This window comes from Natator depressus, chromosome 8 (assembly GCF_965152275.1).
Source record: "Natator depressus isolate rNatDep1 chromosome 8, rNatDep2.hap1, whole genome shotgun sequence".
NCBI lineage: Eukaryota > Metazoa > Chordata > Testudines > Cheloniidae > Natator > Natator depressus.
In genome coordinates, this window is record NC_134241.1 from 82,399,364 (window position 1) to 82,423,765 (window position 24,402).

At 42.2% G+C, this 24,402-nt stretch overlaps 1 protein-coding gene across 1 annotated transcript in view; it reads right to left on the minus strand.

The window, feature by feature from the left end:
- Positions 1 to 24,402, minus strand: part of AK5 (adenylate kinase 5) — a 144,215-nt gene that overhangs the window by 14,880 nt on the left and 104,933 nt on the right. The window contains exons 11-12 of the mRNA XM_074961499.1: positions 10,238 to 10,401; positions 7,982 to 8,098 (exon numbers count right to left, since the gene is read on the minus strand). Coding sequence (XP_074817600.1) covers positions 7,982 to 8,098; positions 10,238 to 10,401 — 281 coding nt within the window. The remainder of the gene's footprint in view (positions 1 to 7,981; positions 8,099 to 10,237; positions 10,402 to 24,402) is intronic.

Genomic DNA, 24,402 nt, shown 5'->3' on the forward strand with positions numbered 1-24,402 from the left:
ATTTTGGCTTGTGTTCCTTTTCTCTTGTAGTAATATTAATTGTGTTGAGTATCTGTCACCACTAACCCTTTTAGTGAAGAGTGAAGCAAAATAAGCATTAAAAATCTCAGCCTTCTTGATGTCATCAGTTATTAGCTCTCTTTCTCCACTAAGTAGAGACCTGAAATCCTACACTTTCCTTTGTCTTTCTCTTGCTCTTAATGTATTTTAATAAACTCTTCTTATTGCCTTTTATGTCCCTTGCTTGCTGTAACTCATTTTGTGCCTTAGCTTTTTAATGACCAACACATGTAATGAGAATGTCAGATATGATCTCCATCCACGTATGTCTGAAGTTCTTTGAAAGGGACAGACTATTAAATATGCTCTCTATTCTTTTCCATCCCAGCCGGGATTTGGAGGGCTTCTCTCTAGGAAAAGACAAGAAAAAGTGGCCATTGATTTCATTAGTGACCAGGAGCTAGAGAACTTTATCATTGGCTGTAAAAGAGCCTTAGATGACTGACATGTGGACCTCCCAGAAAGAAAGATGCTCTCCTGGAGTCCATTCTTTTAAGCAGGCAGTACCTTAAAGGTAAGTTTTTAAAGGTAAATATTCACAGTAGCTGAAGAATAAGGGAGGTGGCTTGGACTATGAACAGTTCAGCCTGTTTTTCTGCTTCCTTACATACTGAATTTCTAAGAGGCAGCTAAGGCTCAGCTGTAACATCTGGTCTTATGCTATGGGAGCCTCTCTCTCTAGCAGTGGGACAGTCCCATGACAGGCTTTCATTCCTAGGGCTTTTCAGCACAACCAAGGAAAGACTAATGGCAGCATTGCCTGCAATGTTGTCTTCTTGGATTTAAAACGAAAGGGTCCAGAAGCAGTTTTAAATATGACAAGTTGTTATCAAGAGGTGCAGAACTACACCAATACTATCTGTGCCTAAAGTAAATGCCCACATTGCCCACTTGTGGCTAAGTTATTCATGGGTTAATGTTCCCTCCAAATCCAAAGCAAGATAAATGGGCCAGAGTCTGCCCACAGTTATGATGGTGTCAATCTGGAGTAATTCCTCTAACTTCAGTACAGCCATGATGTAACTTTTATAAAGAGGATATCAAGGGCTCAGCTGACTGATAGGTAACTATGTTACCTGGGATGGTAAACCAGGTATATTTTACTTTTGAAAATCCATGTGATTCTGCTGAGACTGCATATGAACTCACCTACTCTCTGGTATTATGTTTTTCAATATATATACAGCAGTCATACTTTCAGTCTGAGTAATTTTTATTCCAAATTAATGGAAACAACAAGAAAGAACAATGTGTGTGTGTCCTCAGTAACGTGCTGCTTCAACTCTGTCCTGCAAAACAGACAACAGAATCCTAGGGATTTAAAGGTGTGGTACACAGAAAACAAAATCATATTGATTATACAGCTACATATGCCACATCTGCAGGCTGTCACAGTGAGGTACTGAGTGCCCTCAACTCCCATTGACATTATATGGATTGAAGGTGCTCAGCACCTTATAAGAGGGTCTCAGCACCTTCCTGAATTGGGTCTGTAAGGCTTTCTCTTTTAAATTAAAAGGGACCTCATTTCTGAGATTCCTTGGTAAATGCTCTTCTCTCTCAGGTTCATCACAGATAATGGAGAAAACTAAAGAGCCAACAGAAGAAAATGACCTTAGGTTCAGTACATTTAAGAATGGCTTCCAAAGTGAGAGTAGCATCTCCATCCCAGAATAAAGACTGCTATAAGCTTTGTTGTCAAGACAACCAAAGGAGTGTTTGTGAACACTGAAATGATTCCAACACTGCAAAGATGAAATAATTCCTTGTCATTTCTAGAAGCACGTTGGGCAACTTTTTCCAAGTATGGGAGCAGCAGCTACCAAAATGTACATATTGTAAAACGAGCTCTCCCCAAATCTCCTCCCTTCCACTCCACCTTTCTTCCAAAACAGTGGAGCGCTCTGCTGTGGATTCACCAAATTGTATGTCAGCTGGAGCTGGCACCACTTTTGACTTGGTGCTAGCTCTGACCCACAAAACTTGATGCTCAAGAGACATACCAGAACGAATCCTGAAATTCCCGTTTGGAACATGACTATGATGCAAATCTCTCTCTTTCTGCTGCTTTGGATTCAACCAGGTTCCTACATTTAGAGCACTATGAATTCTGTGATGTATCCACCAAGCAAGGGACTACAACTCCCATTAGCCCCTTCCCCAATGCACATTCCTCTTCCTCCTGGCCAGGTAAGGGAAAAGGTCATGAATCAGGAAGTTGCCACTCCAGGCTCTGTTTGGAAACAGTGGTTGTATGGGAAGTGAGGAGCTCCAGGAAAGTTGAAGCAGCAGTCACATGGCAAACAGGGACCTGGAAAGAAGCTGAATTCAGAGAGTCAACCCCAGGAACTGGTATGTAGGGGTGCCAACCCTCCAGGATTGACCTGGAGTCTCCAGGAATTAAAAATTAATCTTTCATGAACAATTGTATCATGTGATGAAACCTCCAGAAATACGTCCAACCTAAATTGGCAACCCTAATTGTATGCAGAGCCATGCGTGGAACAGGCTGTAACTACCGGGTGCAGCTCTGTGTGGGACTTATGGAGGAGCAGCAATGGCTGGGCAGGGCACGAGTGCAGAGGAACCCCAATGAGAGAAATTAACTGAGCCTGGCTTAGAAACCTGCAAGCACCTATTCACTTGGAGCAAAAACTGGACTGTAGAGGGCACCCCAGGCACTAGGCCTGTAGGGCCCTGACTCTCGACTGTACTGCCCCAGGGACCCAAACAGGAACCAATATTGCTCACTTTGAACTGTAACTGTTTAAGCCTCAGTACCTAAGATATTAGCCACCTTTCCCTTTCCTGACAGCCTTAAAATACCCTTTCACTTAGCCATATATCTCAGTGGTTACTGGGACCCACCAGGGCTGGTGCCTACTACACCTACAGTGCTTGCCTAGAATAACTTTCATAGTAGGATAGGCTGGGCCACTGGTTAGGATAGCACACTGGGACTCAGAAAACACCACTTCAGTTCCCTGCTCTGTCACATGCTTTCTGTGTGACATAGAGCGAGTCACTTGGGGTACACCCACATTAGGAAAAAAGGTTTTATAACCACGTTAGCCAACATGCCATAAAATCCCAGTGTGAACAAGACGGCTGTAGCTTTAACATATTAGCACATTGAGGTAAACACCAGGTGGAGCCTAGTACAGTAGAACTTCAGATTTACGAACACCAGAGTTACAAACTGACCGGTTAACCACACACCTCATTTGGAACCGGAAGTACACAATCAGACAGCAGCAGAGACCAAAATATAAAAATAAAAAAAAAAGCTAATACAGTACAATACTGTGTTAAACGTAAACTACTTAGAAAAAAATAAAAGGAAAGTTTAAAAAAAAAGATTTGACAAGGTAAGGAAACGGTTTCTGTGCTTGTTTCATTTAAATTAAGATGGTTAAAAGCAGTGCAGTAACGTTTCAAAGCTGTATTAAGTCAATGTTCAGTTGTAAACTTTTGAAAGAATCACCAAAAGGTTTTGTTCAGAGTTACAGACATTTCACAGTTACGAACAACCTCCATTCCTGAGGTGTCCATAACTCTGAGGTTCTACTGTATTTATGTTGAACTGTTAATGTGTTAAAACCACAACTGTCTTATCCATGCTAGGATGTTACCATGTATTAATTACCACGTTAGCTACCACATGATTTAAAAAAAAGTATCTTCTTTCCTTGAAAAGGTCTTAGTCTCACTCTGCCTCAGTTCCCCATCTTAAAAATGGGATAATACATTCTTACCACAAACGGGGGAGGAGGACAGTGAGAATAAAATCCATTGACAACTGAAGGTGCTCAGATACTGTAGAAAGGAGCTCGACAGTACTGCTCCATATAAGGGAGGCACAATCTGTCCCACAATGCCCAATGATGCAGGATATGGAACAATTCTAGGATGCTTCTGAGTGCCCTCAACTCTCACTGATTCTGATGTTTTGGGTCTTTAGAATGTTTCCATAGGGCTACTTGCAGAGTAAGATACTACTCAAACTGTCCCCATGTAATTTACTCTTTCAGGTTACACTATCTTAGGGGAGCAGCATTAAGTTATTGATAAACAGGATTCTCCCTACCCCACCTCTCACAGCTACAGGAGCGTAATACTAGTTCCATTTAAAATAAAAAATATGTCTGAGAGAATATGATGGCTGGGAACTAGTGCTGGGGTGCATGGATTCACGAGGGAATTAGTTTAGGGCCTCTAAGCTTTGTAATTATTTCTATAAGAACTATTCCTGAAGCTTTCTAAATAGTATATATCTTTAATACTCGTAATGATTTTCACATATGCTGTATATATACAGCCTCACCAAATTCCTGATGTCACCTCTTCTCATTCATTCAAACTTAATGCGGTGAGGACATATTATTAAAATGCCCTTTAAAAGAAAAAAATGACATTAATCATCAATCATGACTAATTTAAAATGTTTCAAAGATTTACTGAGTTACCTACAACCAAATTCACCCCTGGTGGAACTCAAGTGGCTTCAGTGTTGCTACACCAGGGATGACTTTGGTGACTAGTATTTTTCAGCTAAGTAATAAATATCTGGATCTTTATATGTTGTTCCAGAAGCTGATAAGGATTCAGTGTTGTACAGCCACCAGTGGGCTCCTGCAATGCCCATAGAGCTTAATCCAGGAAACAGTATCTGTGGAATTCTGGGAGCGATTCCTTCCTCTGGTCCAGTCCCTACATGCTGCTCTGGCAATGAATAGGGGCTGCAGACAGCCCAGAGGGGCCTGAGGGAAAACTCCCCAAGAGCAGGCACTGAGTTGGGCCATGACACATACTGTTCAGGCCGTTCTGGCTTGCACCTCAAGTAATAGGCACAAAGAGTGGGCAGCAGGTTAGGAGCCTCCAGGGCTGTCTAAGTTACACTGAGGGCCATTTCAGCCCCTGCAGCAGCCCAAAGCCACCTTTGTTTCCCCTGGCCCTGAGTTGTGTCTCTTGGAGACCCAGTACAGAATCTGATCTTCTGTCTCTAGCTGTCGTATCTCTCACCACTCATATGGATCCTTCAGATGTCCCTCCTGTAGCAGTGCTATGCAGCAGGTGGCCTCTGAGGATGTGCCCTTCCCTTATTTTCCTCTAATGTCACCATCTGGGTGTTAGCTCTCCAAAACTGCTAGTGAGGGGTAGGGTGACCACCAGTCCCTAATTGGGCAGGAGAGTCCTGAAATGTACATTTCAAGTCCCAGTCCGAATGACCCTGGATCAGAATTTGTCCTGGATTCCCTGTGGCGCCACTCCACGCCTGCCCAAGGTGGCACCAGTCTCTTCCTGGTGGGTGGACTGAGGTGGGCCTTAGCCCCCCTCTTGCCATGAGGCCCCACCCCATGCTTCTCCTCTTCCCCCCTGAGGCCCCACCTCTGTCCAGGCCAGAAGCCGGGCAGTAGTAAAAGCCACCCAGGGAGCCTGGGCCACTGTGGGGAGCCCTGGACCCTCCACCTGCCCTGGGTGGCACAGACAGGGGAGGCAGGGTCACAGGCTTGGGGCTGTTCTTGGACAACCTGGCACCCCACCCAGGGCAGGTGGAAGGTCCGAAGCTCCCACAGTGGCCTGGGCTCCCTGGGCAGCTATTACCACTTCCTGGCTCAGGCTTGGCTGGGGGGGCGAGGCCTCCCGATGAAGAAGAGGAGCAGGGGGGCAGGGTCATGGAGGGAGGGTGGGGCTCCTGCATCTGTCCTGTTTTTGCATTTTGAAATGGCAGTCACCCTAGTGAGGGGTGAGTTAAATGGTGGCCAGATATGAGAGTGGAACTCGTTCAGTTAGGCCACTGCAGGCACCTCATCAGGTAACTGGACTCTGGCTGTGCATTCTGCACATTAAGAGGGCTGAGGTTTGAAGTGGGACCTTGGTGATCTGTTGGCAGCTCAACACTACCAGGTAGCTCCCCTTTGGGCAAGCCTGTAGGAGCTGTGCTAAACTTGTCTCAGCTGGAAGTTGCCCTTGGCAGCTCTTACACTCAGCTGTGCTGATCAGTGCCATGGGGCATTAATTGGACTATTCAGTGTTAAAGTATAACTTCCATAAAGTATTTTGAGTTTTCCCAGCTGCGTGGGACATCAACAAAGCTGGTGGGTGCAGAGTTCTGGCCTCTGATAACTGAAGTTCCCTGGGTCTGTGAATCAATATTTCAATTTAAGGAATCATGATTACTACCTCTGTCGCTCTCCAATAGACCTTTGATGTGCTAGAGATGGCGCTTGGGAACTTTTATTAAAATTTTACCACCAAACTGAAGGGATGGCTTTCCTGCCTTTGATGGAGTAAACCCCTCCCGCTATTACTGCCAGCAAACTTTACCTCTTGGGATTCTGCTGAAGATTAAAAAAAAGAAAAAAATCCAAACAAGCAGCCTTTGGAATGAATCTGATGGCATCTTATGTCAGCCTGTTCTAAGTATATTCCAGGGTAGGATATGTCCCTCCACCTCCTCCCACACCATTTCAAGTTACACAGATCAAACACACATGAACTATCAATATACTGAGTAGGAGCCTGAGCCTGAAAACCTTTGCTCAGTTGAGCCTGAAAACCTTTGCTTACTTACACTACTCAATACTTTATTTGCATCAGAAAGAACTACTCATTTGAGTAAGAAATCAGATCCTATTTCAGGTATAGTCACTTCCAATAAGTGCAATCACTGTAAGTTTATTTGTCCAGTGGTGCTGCCCTTTGCCCCTTTCCCCTTGGATACAGAGTTTCTCCAGTCCTGCCCCCTGCCCTCCCAACTCTGCAAAGACATGCAAATGCATGTCGAGCTTATCAGAGGCAGAGAGGGAACATTTTTGTGCGAGTCTCTTTGTTAAATTGGCACATGCTATTGGAAAGAGACATGGGAGAATTACTTAATTTTGTGCACAGGGAGGCACTAATGGACCAAAAATGAATCTGTGACCTGCCCAGCTTTATTGCTAATTACCTTGACTGGGTGCTGAAGCCATTTCTCCCACCTCCTATGGCTTTTGTGATTCTTTCGTAATGAACAGAATCTATATAAAGTAACTAAAGGTTCATGGGAGGAACTCGATGACTCAATAAGTCTTTACAACATTTTAAATCAGTTACAAGACAATGTGTAGAGTGAAGGTGTAATATAATGGCATACATAATTATTATTTTCCTCCAGGATATAAACTAATCAGCCACTCCAGTTCTGCTTTTTCATTGTGGTAGTGAGCTTGTGCAAATTCAGTGCAGGCACTTATTTAGAGAGAATGGAATATTTTCTGCAGGCTGAGAAATCAATAACTGAGACTTCTCTGTAGGTCTTTGTGCATAGTGAAAAAATCAATAGCTTCCTTAATCTTTGTAAACTACCACACAAAAACTTGCAAAATGCCCTTTTATGAATATTTCAGCAAGCTGCCTACCACAATAATTTGGTCTGTGCTTTGCTCAGTCACAATGGTTGCAGGCACTGAGAGCTCTGACTCAACCTAAAGAAAGCGCTTAATAATGATGATACATACATCTCATAGTGCGTGAAATTCTGTTACGCCACATTGCCTTTCAATGAGAGATGCAGTAGCAGCACAAGCAAACTGAAGGTATAGCTATAGGGAGAAAAGTGACTCTCAGAATGGCAGTGTCTTACTAAACAGAATTGCTCTTGTCTATATTTAATGTAACTTAAATGGCTAAAATCAATTTTTATTTCTTTTGGCACTGCAGACACCATACAATTGGGGGAGCAAGTTGGATTCACTGTATTGCTGGCATTCCAGATCCCCAGTGATCAACAGCAACGCTCTACTCTCTTAGCCAACAAACTGGAACAGTGGCTTATAAAGAGTCATATCTGTCAAAACTAGGGACCCAAGTAGGTGATTTGTGAGTCAGATGCAAGTTGAATTTTAATATCAGCAATGATGGTAAATAACTAGATGTTCACCTTGCATTCAAATTCTTCTCCTTGTTTCACATCCCATGGATACCCATCAATCAGAAATCCCTTTGTGTCTCCTAAACTGGCAATCATGGCTTCCTTCAGTAGTGCCAAAACAATATCCTGTATTGAAGAAAAAGAATTCTTTGGTTACTAATAAATATTGCTTTAAAGGGTTCAGTTTTTACACATGGACTTTAATCCTATGTCTTCAGGAACTAGCATAACTCTGCTTTGCTTCGAGCAGGTCCCTTGAAAGCTGGCTTTTTTCCCTCTAGCTGCCCAGGAAGAGGATAGTTTGCCATGGGGAGAAACAGCTTTCCCTCAGGAACAGCTATGTTACACAAACCCAGAACCAGGGTCAGAACAAATCCTGTTCTGAATTTTCCAGGATCTTTCCTGTTGTGATGCGCTGTTGTTGTGGGACATATCTGAGTCTCAAAATCAATTTGGGGGCTGTGACAGACAGACACTATCCTGTAATAGCCTGAACAAACCTTATGGAATTAAGATAAACTTTACTGAAGTAAGTTAAACTGTACTGAATTAATACATTTGGAGTACACTGTATTAAAATACAGTTGTGTGTGTGTGTTACTATGGCACCCTATGCACCTTCTTTAGTTGGGAGGGGGGATGCTAATGTAATTCCTCCCTTATCAGCCCTTTGACACCCCTCCCCCCAAGGTCTGTATATACTAGTTCAAATCAGATTCTTCAGGAACCAACAAGCAAAGAAATGTTTTTTGGATAAACAGCGTGGTTTTAAACTGGCTGATGGCCTTTCTCCTGATCCTTCAAATGGACAGGACCCCGGTCCATGCAGGCCGCAGTTATTAGCATAGGGTTGAAAGGGCTGGACCTACTGAGGTCCCATAAAACTGGGTGCTTGTTCTGAGCTGAAGCTGTGAAGAACTGGTAACCACAAAGAATCCCCTTAGGTGAGGAGCTGAAGAACTGCTCGTGTTAGAATCCATGTTAGGGTTAGAGTTAATTCTGGTAAGCTTATTAGCATGTGTGTGTGTGTGTGTGTGTGTGTTCTTTTATTGTTTTTAATATGTTTTCTCTGTAGTGTTTTTACCTTAAGAATAAAGCAGGCTTGCATAGGAAGTGCTGTGTGGTAACTTATAACTGTAGCAATTACACCTAACCATCTCTGATGAGAAAGCAAGCAGGTGTCGCTGGGCAACCTGTCTGTGCTGGAAATAACACAATGAAGGCATAAAGCTGTGCAGCCTGGAAATACCCCACTCAGAAGGGAAAGAGACATGGGTCCCCATCCAGAAAGGCAACAACTGAGGGGCTGGAAGCCTGAGTATTCCCTTGCTCGATCACTGAGGGGATATACAGGTGCAGTTGCCCTGAACTGTGGGGACCATGAAACTTCATGACATTATAATGATACTTCACAATCTGATTGTATTTTGACACAACAGCACATTGTGTCAATGCAATGTCATGGTATCCTGCTGTAAATGACAAGAGAGTTTGTCCCATCAGACAAACTGGGGAAGATAACAACACTAAGATAGACCCAGTACTCCTTTTAATTTCCTATGGGCAGTATTTCTTGATGCCTTATATTAACACACACATCTCTTGATCTAACTGCATTTGCTGCACATCATATTGTCCCTGATTCTGGCCTGCAGCCTGGCCCTTTATGCTGCTCATATGCTGTAAAGTGGGGGGAACCTCTCCCGCCCCTCCGCCCCGCATCTGGGAATTATTGCAGTTCAGAGGGATTTCCTGGCCACAGCCTGGAATAACAGCCCTTACACTCTTCACGTTCCCCATCAGTTGGCACTCAGCTATTCTGGGCTGCCAGCCAGTTCCTTAGGGAGCCATTGCAGTTAATGTAAATTAAAATAGTTGCTAGGGATGCTCCAATTTACACTGAAGGCCATGCCAGATCTGGGACTAGCCCAGAATTTGGAAGCTGTAAAAGTGGCATAAAGTTCCCTTTGCTGCTACTTCTGTGTTGCATTTCTTGCAAGGTGTAGCATGCAATCTGGCCCATTGTGTTTAATAATTAATCTACCATAGGGAATTTATGGGTATGGTGTGAGAAGGGATAACTATGTCCCCGGTATATAAAAGAAAGAGAAATGCCATATATCTGGGAATTAGGGATCCTCTCTACCAAGCTCTAGGCTTACTTCCCCTCAGATGGGAATACATACCAGTGCAGCTTTCCTATTTCCACACTTTTTAAGGGACACCCTGTTCCCCCTTTATTTTTCAAATGAAACTGCAGCTTACTCCAGGCACCAGTTCGCCACATTCCATGAAGTCTTTGATCAGTTTGCTCCTCTCTGATGATGATGTTAATTCACATCGGAGGAGGTCACCAGTGGACAGATGTGTAAATCCGTATTTCTGTGCTAATTGTTCACACTGGATTCCTTTGCCAGAGCCGGGACCACCTTCACGAGTGGGGAAAAAAATCTAGAGTTAGAAAAAGAAATTGCGGGGAGCTGAGCAATTGGCCTTTTTATTAATCACTGCAGTTGGGAAAATGTAATGAAAATAACATGACTTCTTGTACTGACTGGGCGTTCAAGTACATAGTTAGTTAAAGCATTCTGTGCAGAAACTGCCTGGTAACATACTGCCATTAAGTAACACTGCTGTGAAGAGAGCAAGCCCCTTGATGGAGCTTTTTAGCTCTTAAAATAAGTTGTTCCTCCTTCTCCCCTTTTTCCTCTTCATTATGTGGTAACTATTTGAGGGACCAGAAATTAGTGTAACTTTCAGTGCCATTAACAGATTCTCCTTTCACACTGGTATACCAGTGGAAGACCGTGGAATCAGCAATATAACTTAATGGCAGTAAATTACCAGGCAGAAAGTGCACAGAATTTCTTAGCTAATTAACTATGACCTGAAGGCCCACCCAGTACAAAAAGTGATGGTATTTTCTAGTGCAGAGATGCACCAATAGGTAGCAGAAGATTCTGCCCGCCCCTTCCCCAGGGAGAGCCAGTTTCTTTTGTGGTTTGTCCATTCCAGTGGCTGACAGAGTAAACTGGAAGCTTTATTCATTCTCCACAGTGCTGGGAGATACTGGTTTGTTCTCCAGATGTATCACAGAATGGAATGGCAGGCAAGCCCAGGAGTTTGACTGACTTTGCCTCCAATGGAGGGCTTATAGCTCAGCAGTGGCTGGACTACATACACAGAGGATCTTTCTGCCTATGTTTGGTTTATTATCTAACCTAGTCCGGGCACAGGCTGGGCATGGGAAGCAGGAAACCTGTTTCTGAGGCAGGGATCAGGTTACAAGAAAACAGTACATAGTACTGCCAACCTCAAGCCATCAAAAATCATGTTATAGTCCCCAAATCATGAGATTTTAAAGAAAGTAAGAAAGAAATTGTGTTTTGTGGTCTGTCTTTTGATTTTTGAACTCTCCCTGCCCATTGCTGGTGTGTGTGTGAGACAATGTGTCTGCCCACTCTCCCAGATTTACCGGGAAAGGTGACTGTTGCTCCTGCTGCAGCAGCTTTCACTCCCACATCAACCTGACCCCTGCCCAGCACTTAATTCCTAGCTTCCCCTTTCCCTCACATCTGCCCAGCCCCCCCCCCCCCCCGCCTCACCTCTGGGCTGGGCACTGCAGAGAAGGGGGAGGAGCTGATGAACTGGGGCTGTTGCTCACAGGACAGGAAGGCTGCTGGCCTCTTCCTGCTCCTTCCTCCCCTCTCTCTTCCTGTGAGAAACTGAGAATAGCTTTGGGAGCTGGGGGGGAGGGAGCTCTTTCTGCAGTAGCTTTGATTGCTTGCTCTAACCCAAGAGGCAGGGCAGGGGGCAGACAGCCAGTCAGAGGGGCATTTTCCCCAGGCAGAGCTCAAATTTGTTAGAGCACTGAAGCTCCCAGGCCATCAGGAGAAGGGCTCCAGCCCAGCCAAAATCCCATCACGCATGGAAAAAACTGTGAGAGTTGGCCACCCTGAGTGCAGTTCCAGCCTTGGGGCACCGGGATATTAGCCCCTCTGGAGCCAGTCTCACTAGACCCTCCAACCTTAAAATGGTTTTCAGCCCTGCCTGGGGAAAACTCTTTCTGAGTGTCTGGCTCCCCCAGGACCTGCCTCCTGGGGAAGAGCAGCCAATAGGCAGAGCCCCCTCCCCCATCCTTTCAGGAGCTGAGAGAGACATTTCTAAGTTGGCAGGGTGAGGAGAGGGAGCAGCCACTGACATTGTCACAAGAGCGGAGGAAGAAGCAGAAAGGCCTAAGTGGCTCAGGACAGCTCTGCTTCCCCCTTCCCACCAGTCTGCTCCTTCCTCACCTCTCCATGCCTGCAACACCAGCCTGGGAAGGGGGTGAGGGGACAAAGAACCCCTGGAGCTGCCCCTCACCAGCCTGGGAGGTGGGTGAAGAACTCCTGTAGCTGCAGGAGGAGCAGAGGTGTGTTGGGAGGAGGGCCAGGGGCCTATATGAAGCTAGGAAGGGGGCAGAATGAATTGAATGGCCAGCCTGTGGGATGGGCAGATATGGGTCTGGGGTGGCAGAATTGCTCAATTAGAATATTTGGGTTTGGGGAGAAGCTGGAAGCTTGGCAGCACCATTAACAGGCAGCATTTTATACAAGTCTGTGTAACTGGACCTCAGCTGGGTCTTCCAGGGTGAGAGCATCTGCAGGAGGCACCAAAAAAGTCACCTTACTCTGTACATTTGGGAGAGCTGGTAACACTGTCATTGTTGCACATGGGGGTAAGGGAGAGTTCAAAAATCAAAACCACAGTATAATTGTTAGAAGTAAACCTCATGATTTGGGTGTCTGACTCAGAATTTTTGAACGTTTGAGGTTGGCAATCAACACTGTTAACTCTTTAGTATCCAGATACTATGCATACTACTCCACTATGTGACTGAGTCCAAGATTCATCCATTTTCCTTTCTTGATTGCTTTAGTGGATGAATATGGGCTGACGCACTCATGAATTTAGCCATCAGTCCCTTTCAGGCACAAAAGTATCCATGTTCCAGGCCTTCACATTAAGTTGTAAGAAAATGCTGCCCCAAACAGATATTGTTCAGTGGCGTTACAGTGGTGTAACTGAGAACAGAAATTAGGCCATAATGTAACATTGACAAAAGAATGCATTTTTCTTGTATAAACGCAGTGCCTTTTATTGCAGCATCACAATGAACACTGTTCACATACAATGACAGCATCAGGCGCTGCATCTTCACTGGGAATGTTTTTGGGGAAAGGGTGAGTCTTTTGGATAATCTCATTGTCTTTCCTTTAGAAAGACAGGTGTCCAGATGCCTAGAGTGAGGTGGCAGTGTGCCTGCCCAGAGGCAGAAATGTAAGCATCTAGGAAATTTTTACTGCAAAAACTTAGGTGCTGAGTGAGTCTAGGCGTGTACAGGGTTAAGCAGCTCATAGGTGCTGGCTCTATGGGTGCTCTGGGGTTGGAGCACCCACAGGGAAAAAATGGTGGGTTCTGAGCACCCACCAGCAGCCTCCCCATCAGCTCGCCCCACTCCCGCCCGTGAGCCCCACAGATCAGCACCTCTCCCTCCCTCCTGCCTGCCATAATTAGCTGTTTCACGGCATGCAAGCAGGAGGCTGTGGGGGAGGAGTGACAACACAGCATGCTCGGGGAAGAGGCGGGGTGGGGCCTTGGGGATGGGGTGGATTGGGGGCAGGGCCTGGGGCACAGCCAGGGGGCGAGCACCCTCCGGCACTTTAGAAAGTCGGCATCTGTGAGGCAGCTGCTGAGCGGGGATTAGAGTAGTGCCTAAACATGGGATTTAGTCATCTAGAACTGGGATTAAGGCAACTCAGTTCCTTTGTGGATCCAGGCCTAGGTATCTGAGTAGCAGCTACAGATGAGGGGGTCAGTGGTAAATATGAGCCAGCTAGCCCCACAGAGTCCTGCCCAGCGCATTAGGCACAGTCACCTCACCTCCTCACTGCACGTGGGGAGGAGCCTCATGGCCTCCTGATTTCATATTCACTTAGTTTCCCCCCTCATATGTTGTATCACCCTTGTCTGTTCATTTCCCCCCTCTCAGAGCTCTGCAGCCCTTCAGCTGCCCTACTTCCTCCTCTTCTCTCCTCCACCCCCCCCCAGCTCATTGTGCGCTCTCCAGCTCATTCTTTCCTCCTCCCATTTTTACACGGCTCCCCCCTCAGTTTTCCTCTCCTTTTACCAACTCCTCTCTTATACCAACAATCCTTTCCTCAACCCCGAGTGCCCCCAAAGTTTTAAAAATAGAAATAAAACAGTTATATAAACAAATATGAAAAAGACCAGCCCTGGCAGTAATGTGCCATGTGACTGCCATCATCTTGATCACTCTGCTTGTTCATTACATGCTCTCTCTCCATCCTTCCTCTGGTTTTGCCTTTTTAGATTGTAAGCATATACCAAATTCCTGAAACTCACTCTAACACAAAACCTTAACACCAGCCTCATACATTCTCCAGGCACATATAGCATGTCATACTTCAAACCAGCACACACGTACATCCCTACGGTCACAGTAATGTTGTTGAGGCAGGCACTCAGGTTTTGAATTAGAGTGTGAATTTCAGGAATTTGATGTGTATGCTGTGTTTCTGTCTGTGAGGGAAGCTGAAGGGAGCTAGAAGTGCTGGAAGCCTGGAGTTTGTTAGTGTGATTGGCTAAGAGATGTTTTGGTGGGAAGGTATGTGAAAGAAGGTTCCCCTAATGAAACTTTCCCTTGCTCTTCAGGGAGTGCACTGATAAGATTGGCACTTAAGTAATCTTAACTGTAAACCAACAGTGGTTATTATTTTGTGCAGTAAAAACACTGTTGCAAAATATGTCTTTTCCAATGTCTTGTTACATCAACATAGCATTCTAAAACAGAAGGAAGTGCACTCTCCACAGTGCTTGACACCTGCCAAATAAAAATACTAGATATATAAAACTGCACATTAAACTACAGCTAGATACTTGCAGCTAGAAACCTTTAGGTATGGCGCTTCCACTGCAGTTTCTTTCACATTGTTTTTCAAACAGAACAAAGACCCTGAAATAATGAGTTAACAGTCTTCACAATGGCCCAGTTGCTATGCCATGTTTTGAAGTAGGAACATGTGTCCTTGTTTTTGTAATAAAGGCGTAAAATTCTTTGTGAATACTATCAATTTTTGAATGCTGTCATTTTTTGCTCCACCTACATGGTTTTGGAAGATGGATGAGTATTAACCAGCAGCAGAATGATCATTAGTAACTGGCAGTTTTAATCTCATCCTTTCTGATTTAATCTCATCCTCTCTGATTTTAAATATGTCATGAACATAAAGAGCTAAACCCTAAGCAAACTCTGTTTATACACATTCTTGATAGATGATCATCTGAGTGTTACATTTCATTAATAGACAACTGGCAATTTAAAAAAAGAAAAACAGGTATGTGTAAACTTTGACAATTGCAGATCTAGTTTTGCAGTTCTTTCTGGAGGCAAAACTGCCACTAAGCTCAGGACTGCATGATCAGACCCGAGAGGATAAGTATGAACTATCCCTGCTTCTTTCTACAATTAGTTATAAATTACAGGATAGAACTGACTTGACATATTTTACTGTTGACTGTTTTATTTAAACCTAAATATGTTACCATAAATATAATTGCTTTTGTGCATTTACAATACTGATATATAAAACAGCCACCGGCAGGAACCCAAGACTGTGGTTGCCTTAAAGAAAAAATATTGCATTTTATTTTTTTGGGTCATTCTTCTACAAAAAATTAATTTAGTCTAAATTTAGACTAATTTAGACTAAATTAATATTTTTAAAAATATTGAGTACCATCTCACAGAGAAAATATGAGTCACAGAGGACCCTGAGTTTTCCAGTTATTTATACTTTTTATGAGAAAGAGTGGTTTGGTGGATAAGGAATTGGGCTAGGAGCCTAAGTTCTAATCCCGCCTCTGTAACTAACCTGCTATGTGACCGTGGGCAAGTTTCCTTACTGGTTTCTCTCCCACCTTTTGTGTCTTGTCTATTTAGATTGTAGGCAGTTGGGGTCATGGACCATCTCTTACTATATGCAGTGCCTAGCACAAGGAGGCACCAATCTTGACTGGGGACTCTAGAAGTATGTCTACACTGTGATTAAAAGCCTGCCCTGGCCTGTGCCAGCTGACTTGGGCTCACAGGGCTCAGGCAAAGGGACTGTTTAATTGCTGTGTAGACTTTTGGGCTGGGGCTGGAGCCTGGGCTTTAAAAGCCTGCGAGGTGGGAGGAGCCCAGAGCTCAGGCTGCAGCCCAAACCCAAATGTCTACACCACAATTAAACAGCCCGAGAGCCCTCATAAGTCAACTGCCATTGGCCAGCCGCGAATGTCTAATTGCAGTGTAGACATTCCCTAAGTGCTACCATAATTAATTAATTAATTATACAACCATTTTAAAGATAAAACTGTACAAGAAATATGAATGCAAATAACATGATGGGAAGCTAAGAAGCCCAGTGATTGAAAGTACAATAACATTGTTCCCATGTTTGAAGTTCTTTGTCCTCTATCTCTTGTTTTCTTCCCTGCCAATAATTGCACAGTTCCCTAAACAATGTAAGTTGTGCCAGGAAAGGTTCCAGAATGCTAACAGCCTTGAGCTTGTATGCTGTGAGGGTAGGCTTTTTATTTTTTTAAGCCTGAAGCTCATTTTTTTAATGGGAATGAGGCCACTAAGCACCTCACAGAATTGGACTCACAATGAAGGGATGCAAGTCACGAGTGAAGATGCAAAGACTGCAGGATGGTAGGTTGTAGCTCTTTATATTAGAAACTGTCCCATTGTAAGAAAATAACAGTAATTAAAACAAATTGGAGTAAATATTCAGGTTTAGGGCTAGCCTGTGTCTTGCCTTTGTACAGGTGCACAGGGAGAAGGTGAAAGGAAGCTTCCAGCATTCAACTCAAGGGCCAGTCGTAGCCCCTGTACTCTTGGAGGTGCAGAAACTACTTCCTCCTACCATGCCTGGGAGCAGGTGGGGCCACATGGTGGAGTTCCATTTTCTTCATCACACTGTTCAGAATGCTCTTTCCCCATTGCCTGATTTGCTAAACGCTGGTCTCTCTAGCTAAGGAGTTTTGGGGGTTGCAGATGAACATCCCTCCATATTGTATAACAATCAATGCAAGGTCCAACAATAAGAGTTTACAAATCTAAACCAACAAATGCAAAGAGTAGGGAGAGTTCACTTCTAATATTCTTCTTAGGAACACCCACACTTTTGGCTGCTGGTCCAGAAGGCTTATTATCACAGTCCTACCTGTGGCTGAAAGAATAGATGAGAGAATTATGTGTAGTTCATGATCTGTGCCAGTATGAATATACATGCTATTAGATGAGTCTTACTTGTAAAATCAGAGTTAATAAGCCATGGACAAGAGCAAAGGAAGGATACTGCCAAGTTGACCTAAGGGCTGGACTTTGGTGGGTTAGTTGCCAGCAATGAATCAAGATCCACTGCGGGCGATTCTCTCAGCTGTGAGCTAATTAGACACAGCTGACCCTCACTGGGCACAGCTGACCCCCATTGGGCTCAGCACCAGAAAGAGAGACTGGTTAATGCTTAAGGGTGAGTGGGTGATATAGACCAGAAGGAATCAAAAATGCTGTCTTGTATGGTTTGTATTTTTCTGTTTGGAATTTATTGCTTTTAGCTTGTACACACACACAAAAAAAAAAAGGGCAGAAAAAGACGATATTATTATTTTTGTGTTTTGTTTAAATGATATTGTTTCAGGAGCATACTTCTTCCTTCCAACAAATATAGTAGAGAGAGTGCTTATGAAGTTGTTAAAACACTTTTTACCATTGATTGGAGCGATATGTCATTTAAGACTTATCACTCTTCTTTTAAAGCTGTTTTATACCAACTGTTAAATTGAACAAAGGTTGGGGATAAGAATAAGATTCTTCTAAGCTTCTCTTGTAATTTAACACTTTTAAAAAGAAACAAGTGTCTATTGCTATGGCCCCTTCCACTGTATTATCTGATCACCTCATACATTAATTTATTTACCCTTGCAACACACTTTTGAAGCAGGCTAATATTACTACTTCGCTTCATGGATATGGAACCCAAGGCACAGAGGGATTAAGTGAGCTATCCAAGATCGCATTGCAAGTCTGTGGCAGAACATAGAACAGAAGGCCAATCCTTCCAAGTCTCAGTCCAGTGTCTAAATCAAACTACAAGACCATCCTTACAGCTATGTGTATGCAATCAATAAAGATAATACAGGGGAAATCATCATTAGGCTAGAGACACTTAGATTTCTTTAAAACATTGTTAATTACAAACAGGAACACTTTCTCTGGCTCTCCTAGCTAGCTGATGTTCTATTTATCCTTTACCCATCTGTGTTGGAAATGTGAATCGCCTTTAGTGAGAGAGCAGATTCACACTTACCAAAATAGAAAATGGATATTCTTAATGGATGGTGAAGCTCAGGACTGATTTTGCTAATAAAACCTTAAGCCATCTCAGTGATTAGAAAGGAATCATCTGGCTATCAAAGCACTTTGAGGCATCAGTGTGTCTGTGTTGCATCTGCCAATACGCTAACCTTTTGTGTATTCAAGCTTTTAATTTTTTATAATATAAATGGTAACTCAAGTGATTAACTCAAAAATTAATTGTGATTTAAAAAATTAATTGCGATTAATCACACTGTTAAACAACAGAATACCAACTGAAATTTATAAAATATTTTTGGATGTTTTTCTACATTTTCAAATGTATTGATTTCTATTACAACTCAGAATATAAAGTGCACAGTGCTAACTTTATATTGATTTTGATTATAAATATTTGCACTGTAAAAATGGTAAACAGAAAAAATAGTATTTTTCTGTTCACCTCATACAAGTACTGTAGTGCAATCTCTTTATCGTAAAAGTATAACTTACAAATGTAGATTTTTTTGTTACATTATTTTGGTTTTGAGTGCAGTTATGTAAAACTTTAGAGCCTACAAGCCCACTTCTTGTTCAGCCAATCGCTAAGAGAAACAAGTTTGTTTACATTTTCAGGAGATAATGCTGCCCGCTTCTTATGTACAATGTTACATGAAAATGAGAACAGACGTTCTCATGGCACTTTTGTAGCCAGCATTGCAAGATATTTACGTGCCAGATATGCTAAACATTCATATGCCCCCTTCATGCTTCGGCCACCATTCCAGAGGACATGCTTCCATGCTGATGATGCTCGTTAAAAAAATAATGCGTTAATTAAATTTGTGACTGAACTCCTTGGGGGAGAATTGTATGTCTCCTGTTCTGTTTTACCCACATTCTGCCGTATGTTTCATGTTATAGCAGTCTCAGATGTTGTCCCAGCACATGTTTGTTTTAAGAACACTTTCACAGCAGATTTGACAAAATGCAAAGAAGGTACCAGCGTGAGATTCCTAAAAATAGCTATAGCCATTTGACCCACAGTTTAAGAATCTGAAGTGCCGTCCAAAATCTGAGAGGGACGACGTGTGGAGCATGCTTTCAGAAGTCTTAAAAGAGCAACACTCAGATGCAGAAACTACAGAACCTGAACCACCAAAAAAAGAAATCAACCGTCTGCTGGTGGCATCTGACTCAGATAATAAAAATGAACAAGCGTCGCTTTGCTCTGCTTTGGATCATTATTGAGCAGAACCCATCATCAGCATGAACGCATGTCCCCTGGAATGGTGGTTGAAGCATGAAGGGACATCTGAATCTTTAGCACATCTGGCACGTAAATATCTTGAGACGCCGGCTACAACAGTGCCATGTGAACACCTGTTTTCACTTTCAGGTGACATTATGAACAAGAAGCGGGCTACATTATCTCCTGCAAATTGTAACCAAACTTGTTTGTCTGAGCAATTGGCTGACGTAGGACTGAGTGGACTTGTAGGCTCTAAAGTTTTACATTGTTTTATTTTTGAATGCACTTTTTTTTTGTACATAATTCTACATTTGTAAGTTCAACCTTCATGATAAAGAGATTGCACTACAATACTTGTATTAGGTGAATTGAAAAATGCTATTTCTTTTGTTTTTTACATTGCAAATATTTGTAATGAAAAATAAATATAAAGTGAGCATTGTACACTTTGTATTCTGTTGTAATCGAAATCAATATATTTGAAAATGTAGAAAACATCCAAAAATATTTAAATAAATGGTATTCTATTATTGTTTAACAGCATGTTTAATCGCAATTAATTTTTTTAATTGCTTGACAGCCCATGTGTGTGTGCGCGCGCACACACACACTGAAATAAAGCCTATTGCATCTCTCTGTAAAAAATCTTGGGAACAAACATTCTGTGCTCTGTCAGGCGTGTGATACAAACAGTGAGTCTGTAAATGGAGTCAGACTCCTGTAACGTAGTATCCCAGGGCCTCTTAGACAGAAAGTAATGCATCAGTAGGTGAAATGTCTTAAGGACACTTCAGTGTTGCCAGCTCTTGTGACTTTATTGAGAGTTTCATGATATGTGATGTTTTATTTAAAGTTCCAGCTCTTGGAGTCAAGTGAGCGTGAGAATCTTGGCTTTCATCTATTTTCCTAGCCCTTCCATTGTGGAGAAAAGCTTGAAAATGTGACCTGAGTGTATCCTAAAGGCTCAGAAACCAGAATGCAAATTTTAAAAAAGTCTCCATATGTTGTTAAATTCCATAACTTTTAAGCCACTTGCTGAAATACTGTGTATTAAAGATCATATTGGTTGAAAACAGAAAATAATCTTCATGTGCTTTTTGGAAAAGCTATAGGGATATCAAGTGCTTAATCTGGATGATTGTAGGGGAGTAGCTCCCATGAAGTACTGCAGAAAGCAACAATCATTATCTTCTAGCTCTGGCACTTAGAATGGTTTTAGGTATGGCTAATTGGACAGAGTGCTAGCTGTAGCATCCTGGTCACTGAAGTTGCTGCAACACCAAGATGGCTACGGGCTGAATTGGAGCTAATCAACCTGTTGGTAGTGGGGATTACTGACAGTCGGTCCTAACTGCTGGGCTAATGAGACAATTGTCTCAGTAACTGGGAGGACATATCATTTGGAGGAACATGAAGTAGAGGGAAAGCGCTGAAGGTAAGCTGGGTTGAGGAGAGTAGATGTATGACAGGTTCCTCCTGCGGTACACCTGTGCTATGTTCTGCTATTGTTTGGACACAGTGCATTGAAAGTACATGTAGTAGAAAAAAGTGTGTGTGTGAGACAGAGAGAGACACCATGAAAACAGCCTAGCTGAAGAAACACACCTGTGAGGACTACTTAGCTCTGTTGAGCTGATCTGTCAGAAACTGAGGAATTAAAATCCTGAAATATCTGGTATGAATAAAATCTTGCTATTTAGCATTTTCAACACTTTACTATATTATTTTTCTTTGGTAAATGTTGCCAGAACAGCCAAAGCCAATAGGTGCAACTGAACCATGCTAAGAATGCCTTAAGTATAAGTGGGACCAACTATTTCCAGTACCATTCAGAAAGCTTTTGGAGCCATATCTGAAAACAATCTGATTCTGTTTATTCTTGTAGTTAAACTGTCTTCAGCCCTGGACTCATTGTAGGCACTGATTGTTACAAAGGGGTCAATTTGATAGCATCATTTAAATGGCCAACCCTGCCACGCACTAGTCCTCAAATAGTTATTTAATATAAACTATTAAGCAACTGTCAGAGGGAAGGGCTATACCATATATGGGGGAAATGCCTACAAAACAGAATATGCATCTTTAATCTCATTTTAGATCCAGTTTGCCCACAAACACACTTTTAAAACTCTGCTAGCAAGGGAACTAATTAATCTTTAGATACAGATGAGTGCCTAGTAGTATCTGATCCAGATGCTAATGAAGTCAATGGAAATATTTTCATTGATTAGAGTGAGGATTGTTTCAGTCACCTACTGTATTGTATCAAATTCTGGCAGAAGGTGAGGATGTCTCGTGCATGTGCCCATGAAGCCAGTATGAGTGCTGGTTTTCTTAGATGTGGTGTTAGGCTATCAAGTGAGTGAAACTGCTTAAAAGCTGTTCACTAGATTTTCACTGTTCAAAGACAGTGAGGGTGCTCACTACTATGTGCAGCTGAGATATAGTCAATTTGAGTCATTGGCAATAATTACAAAAATGTAAAATACTAGCATCCAAAAAACCCCACGTTTTGCTAATTTATTGAGTTATATCTAATTTCATGATTGTCTCTTCAGCTTGTGTTTTTAAATTCAATGAATTAATCTTGTTGTAGTCTATTACCCTGTTGTTATGTCTCTCATTTTTACCTTCTGATTCTGTATCTTTGCTTTGGTTGTCTGGATAAAATATTGATGTCGTTGCCTAATTAATTTGACTTGACTGCATTTCCAATTAATTCCTACTCTAACCCTCGTGTAAATCTTTGCTAATCAGTCCATGTTTTCATTCCCTTACTAGAGACATTTGAAAGAAACTAGATTTCTTAGTGATTTTTTTAATCTCATAAACAGTCTCAACTTGTCAGCTACAGCAGATGTGCATATTTATTTCAATTATTATGTAAACGATTAAAACACTATTTTTTAAAAAGTCCTTCTTATAAGACAGGAATATAGTAGGATGGCAAGTCTAGATTTCTTCACTGAAGGTAATTGGGGTAGTAGGAGTCCTTCTGTCCTTCTCAGTGAAAAGAGTAGAATTTTCGCATTTGTTGTTACAGCTTCTAGTTCCTTTACAATACTTTTAAGGGCTCAGTTGAACTCCCTGTGAAGTCATTATAAAGACTGCCATTGTCTTCAGCTGGGATTGGATTGGGCTGCTAGGCTGTGATCTTGCAAACACTCACACAGCGACTCTTCCCTGTGTAAGTCGTGATATTAACCTCAGCGGGACTACTCTTTTGAGTGTTTGTAGAACTGAGCCCTCTGTGTGTTACTCCAAGGAAATTAATAACAGCAGCCAGAGTTTCATTATCTGCAGAGACCAGATAGTGTCTCTGAGAAACATCCACTGTGCCCATGAAAGAAGTACTCCTACAGGCAGCCAAGCAGTTTAAATATCAATACTCCGAGGAAAACAAATAGGACCTATATATTGGAATCTTCTTCTGTGACAAAGTGGTGGCTCCACAAGAAGACCACTTACAAATCCCATAAAACAATGCTGTCAAGGGTATGCAGAACTCTTCACTTCTGTTACACTGGCACAAAGCAGCATAGGGTGCCAAACATAAGAAATGAGGTGCATAATGGTGATTGCTTGGGGAAATTTGAATGGTGCCTGCCTGGTCCGTGATTCTCTGAAAAGCAATTTACTGAAAAATATACTTAAAAAAAAAAAGAGGATCATGTCTTGTGATTTGGCCAACAGAATAGCAAACAGTGGTAATATACAGATTAATTCAGAAAACATGTCCTTCACCTGCCTGCTCGATCTAAGCCAGAAACTTCTTAGTGGGCTATTCCCACAATTTGGTGATCAGCAGGATTGGGCCTATTTAAGTAGATTACGTCCCTGTTTCATTACATCTTTCTTTCTGCCTTCTCTTTAAAAAATGGCACAGGATATGTCAGACAAAAACTATGCTTTATGAAATCATGCTGGCTAGTGCCTTTTTTTCAAATTAATGTGTTTTTCCCAGATGTTTTGCAATCCCTTACCTTAGTCTCTAGGATCTATGATAAACTAAATTTACCGATCTGTACTTTTCTGTCAGTTATGCTTCTCTTTTTCAGCCTGTCATCTAGATACTTAACCTCATCACGTTAGAATGTTTTATGTTCTATGCCCAAGAACCATTCTGCTTACTTGTGTTTTCCTTTAATTTTTTAGCTTAATGGAAAGGAAATTTTGAATTTGTCTAGCCAAGTATAATACCTGATTCTAAGAGGTACGCTGATGGAATAAGGTAAAAGAAACATATCATATGCCTGTGTGTTTCCTGGAAAAACAGCTATAATTTCATATGTTGAATATTTTAAATAAACTACTTGCAAATAAGAGAGATTGGTCAAGAATTATTCATAAAACAACCAACTGAAGAATATATATGAGAGAAACATTGTCTGAGTGTGGACAGCTCACAAACAGATACAATTTCTTACATTTGTTACAGATCACTTCACAGTTCCTTGTTTTGTACAAACCCACGTATGAGTTCTCAATGAAATAAGAGAGAGAGAAAAAGTGTTGCTGTAACTGTGTGACATAGGATTGCAGTTTTTTAAAAAGTATGAAGCAAAACATTGTGCATTTTCCCTGTATGAAAGTTTTGGGTTACCATAGCAATGGTGTAATAGTCCAACCTCACTTTTTCAAGGGTTTTTATATACATACAGGTTAGTGATGAGCGGGGTCTATTCATATTTAATACAAAAATGGGGCTTAAAAAAACTGTAGTACAGAAATGTGGTCTTTTGATCTTTGCAAAACCTTAATTTGCATGGCTTTATT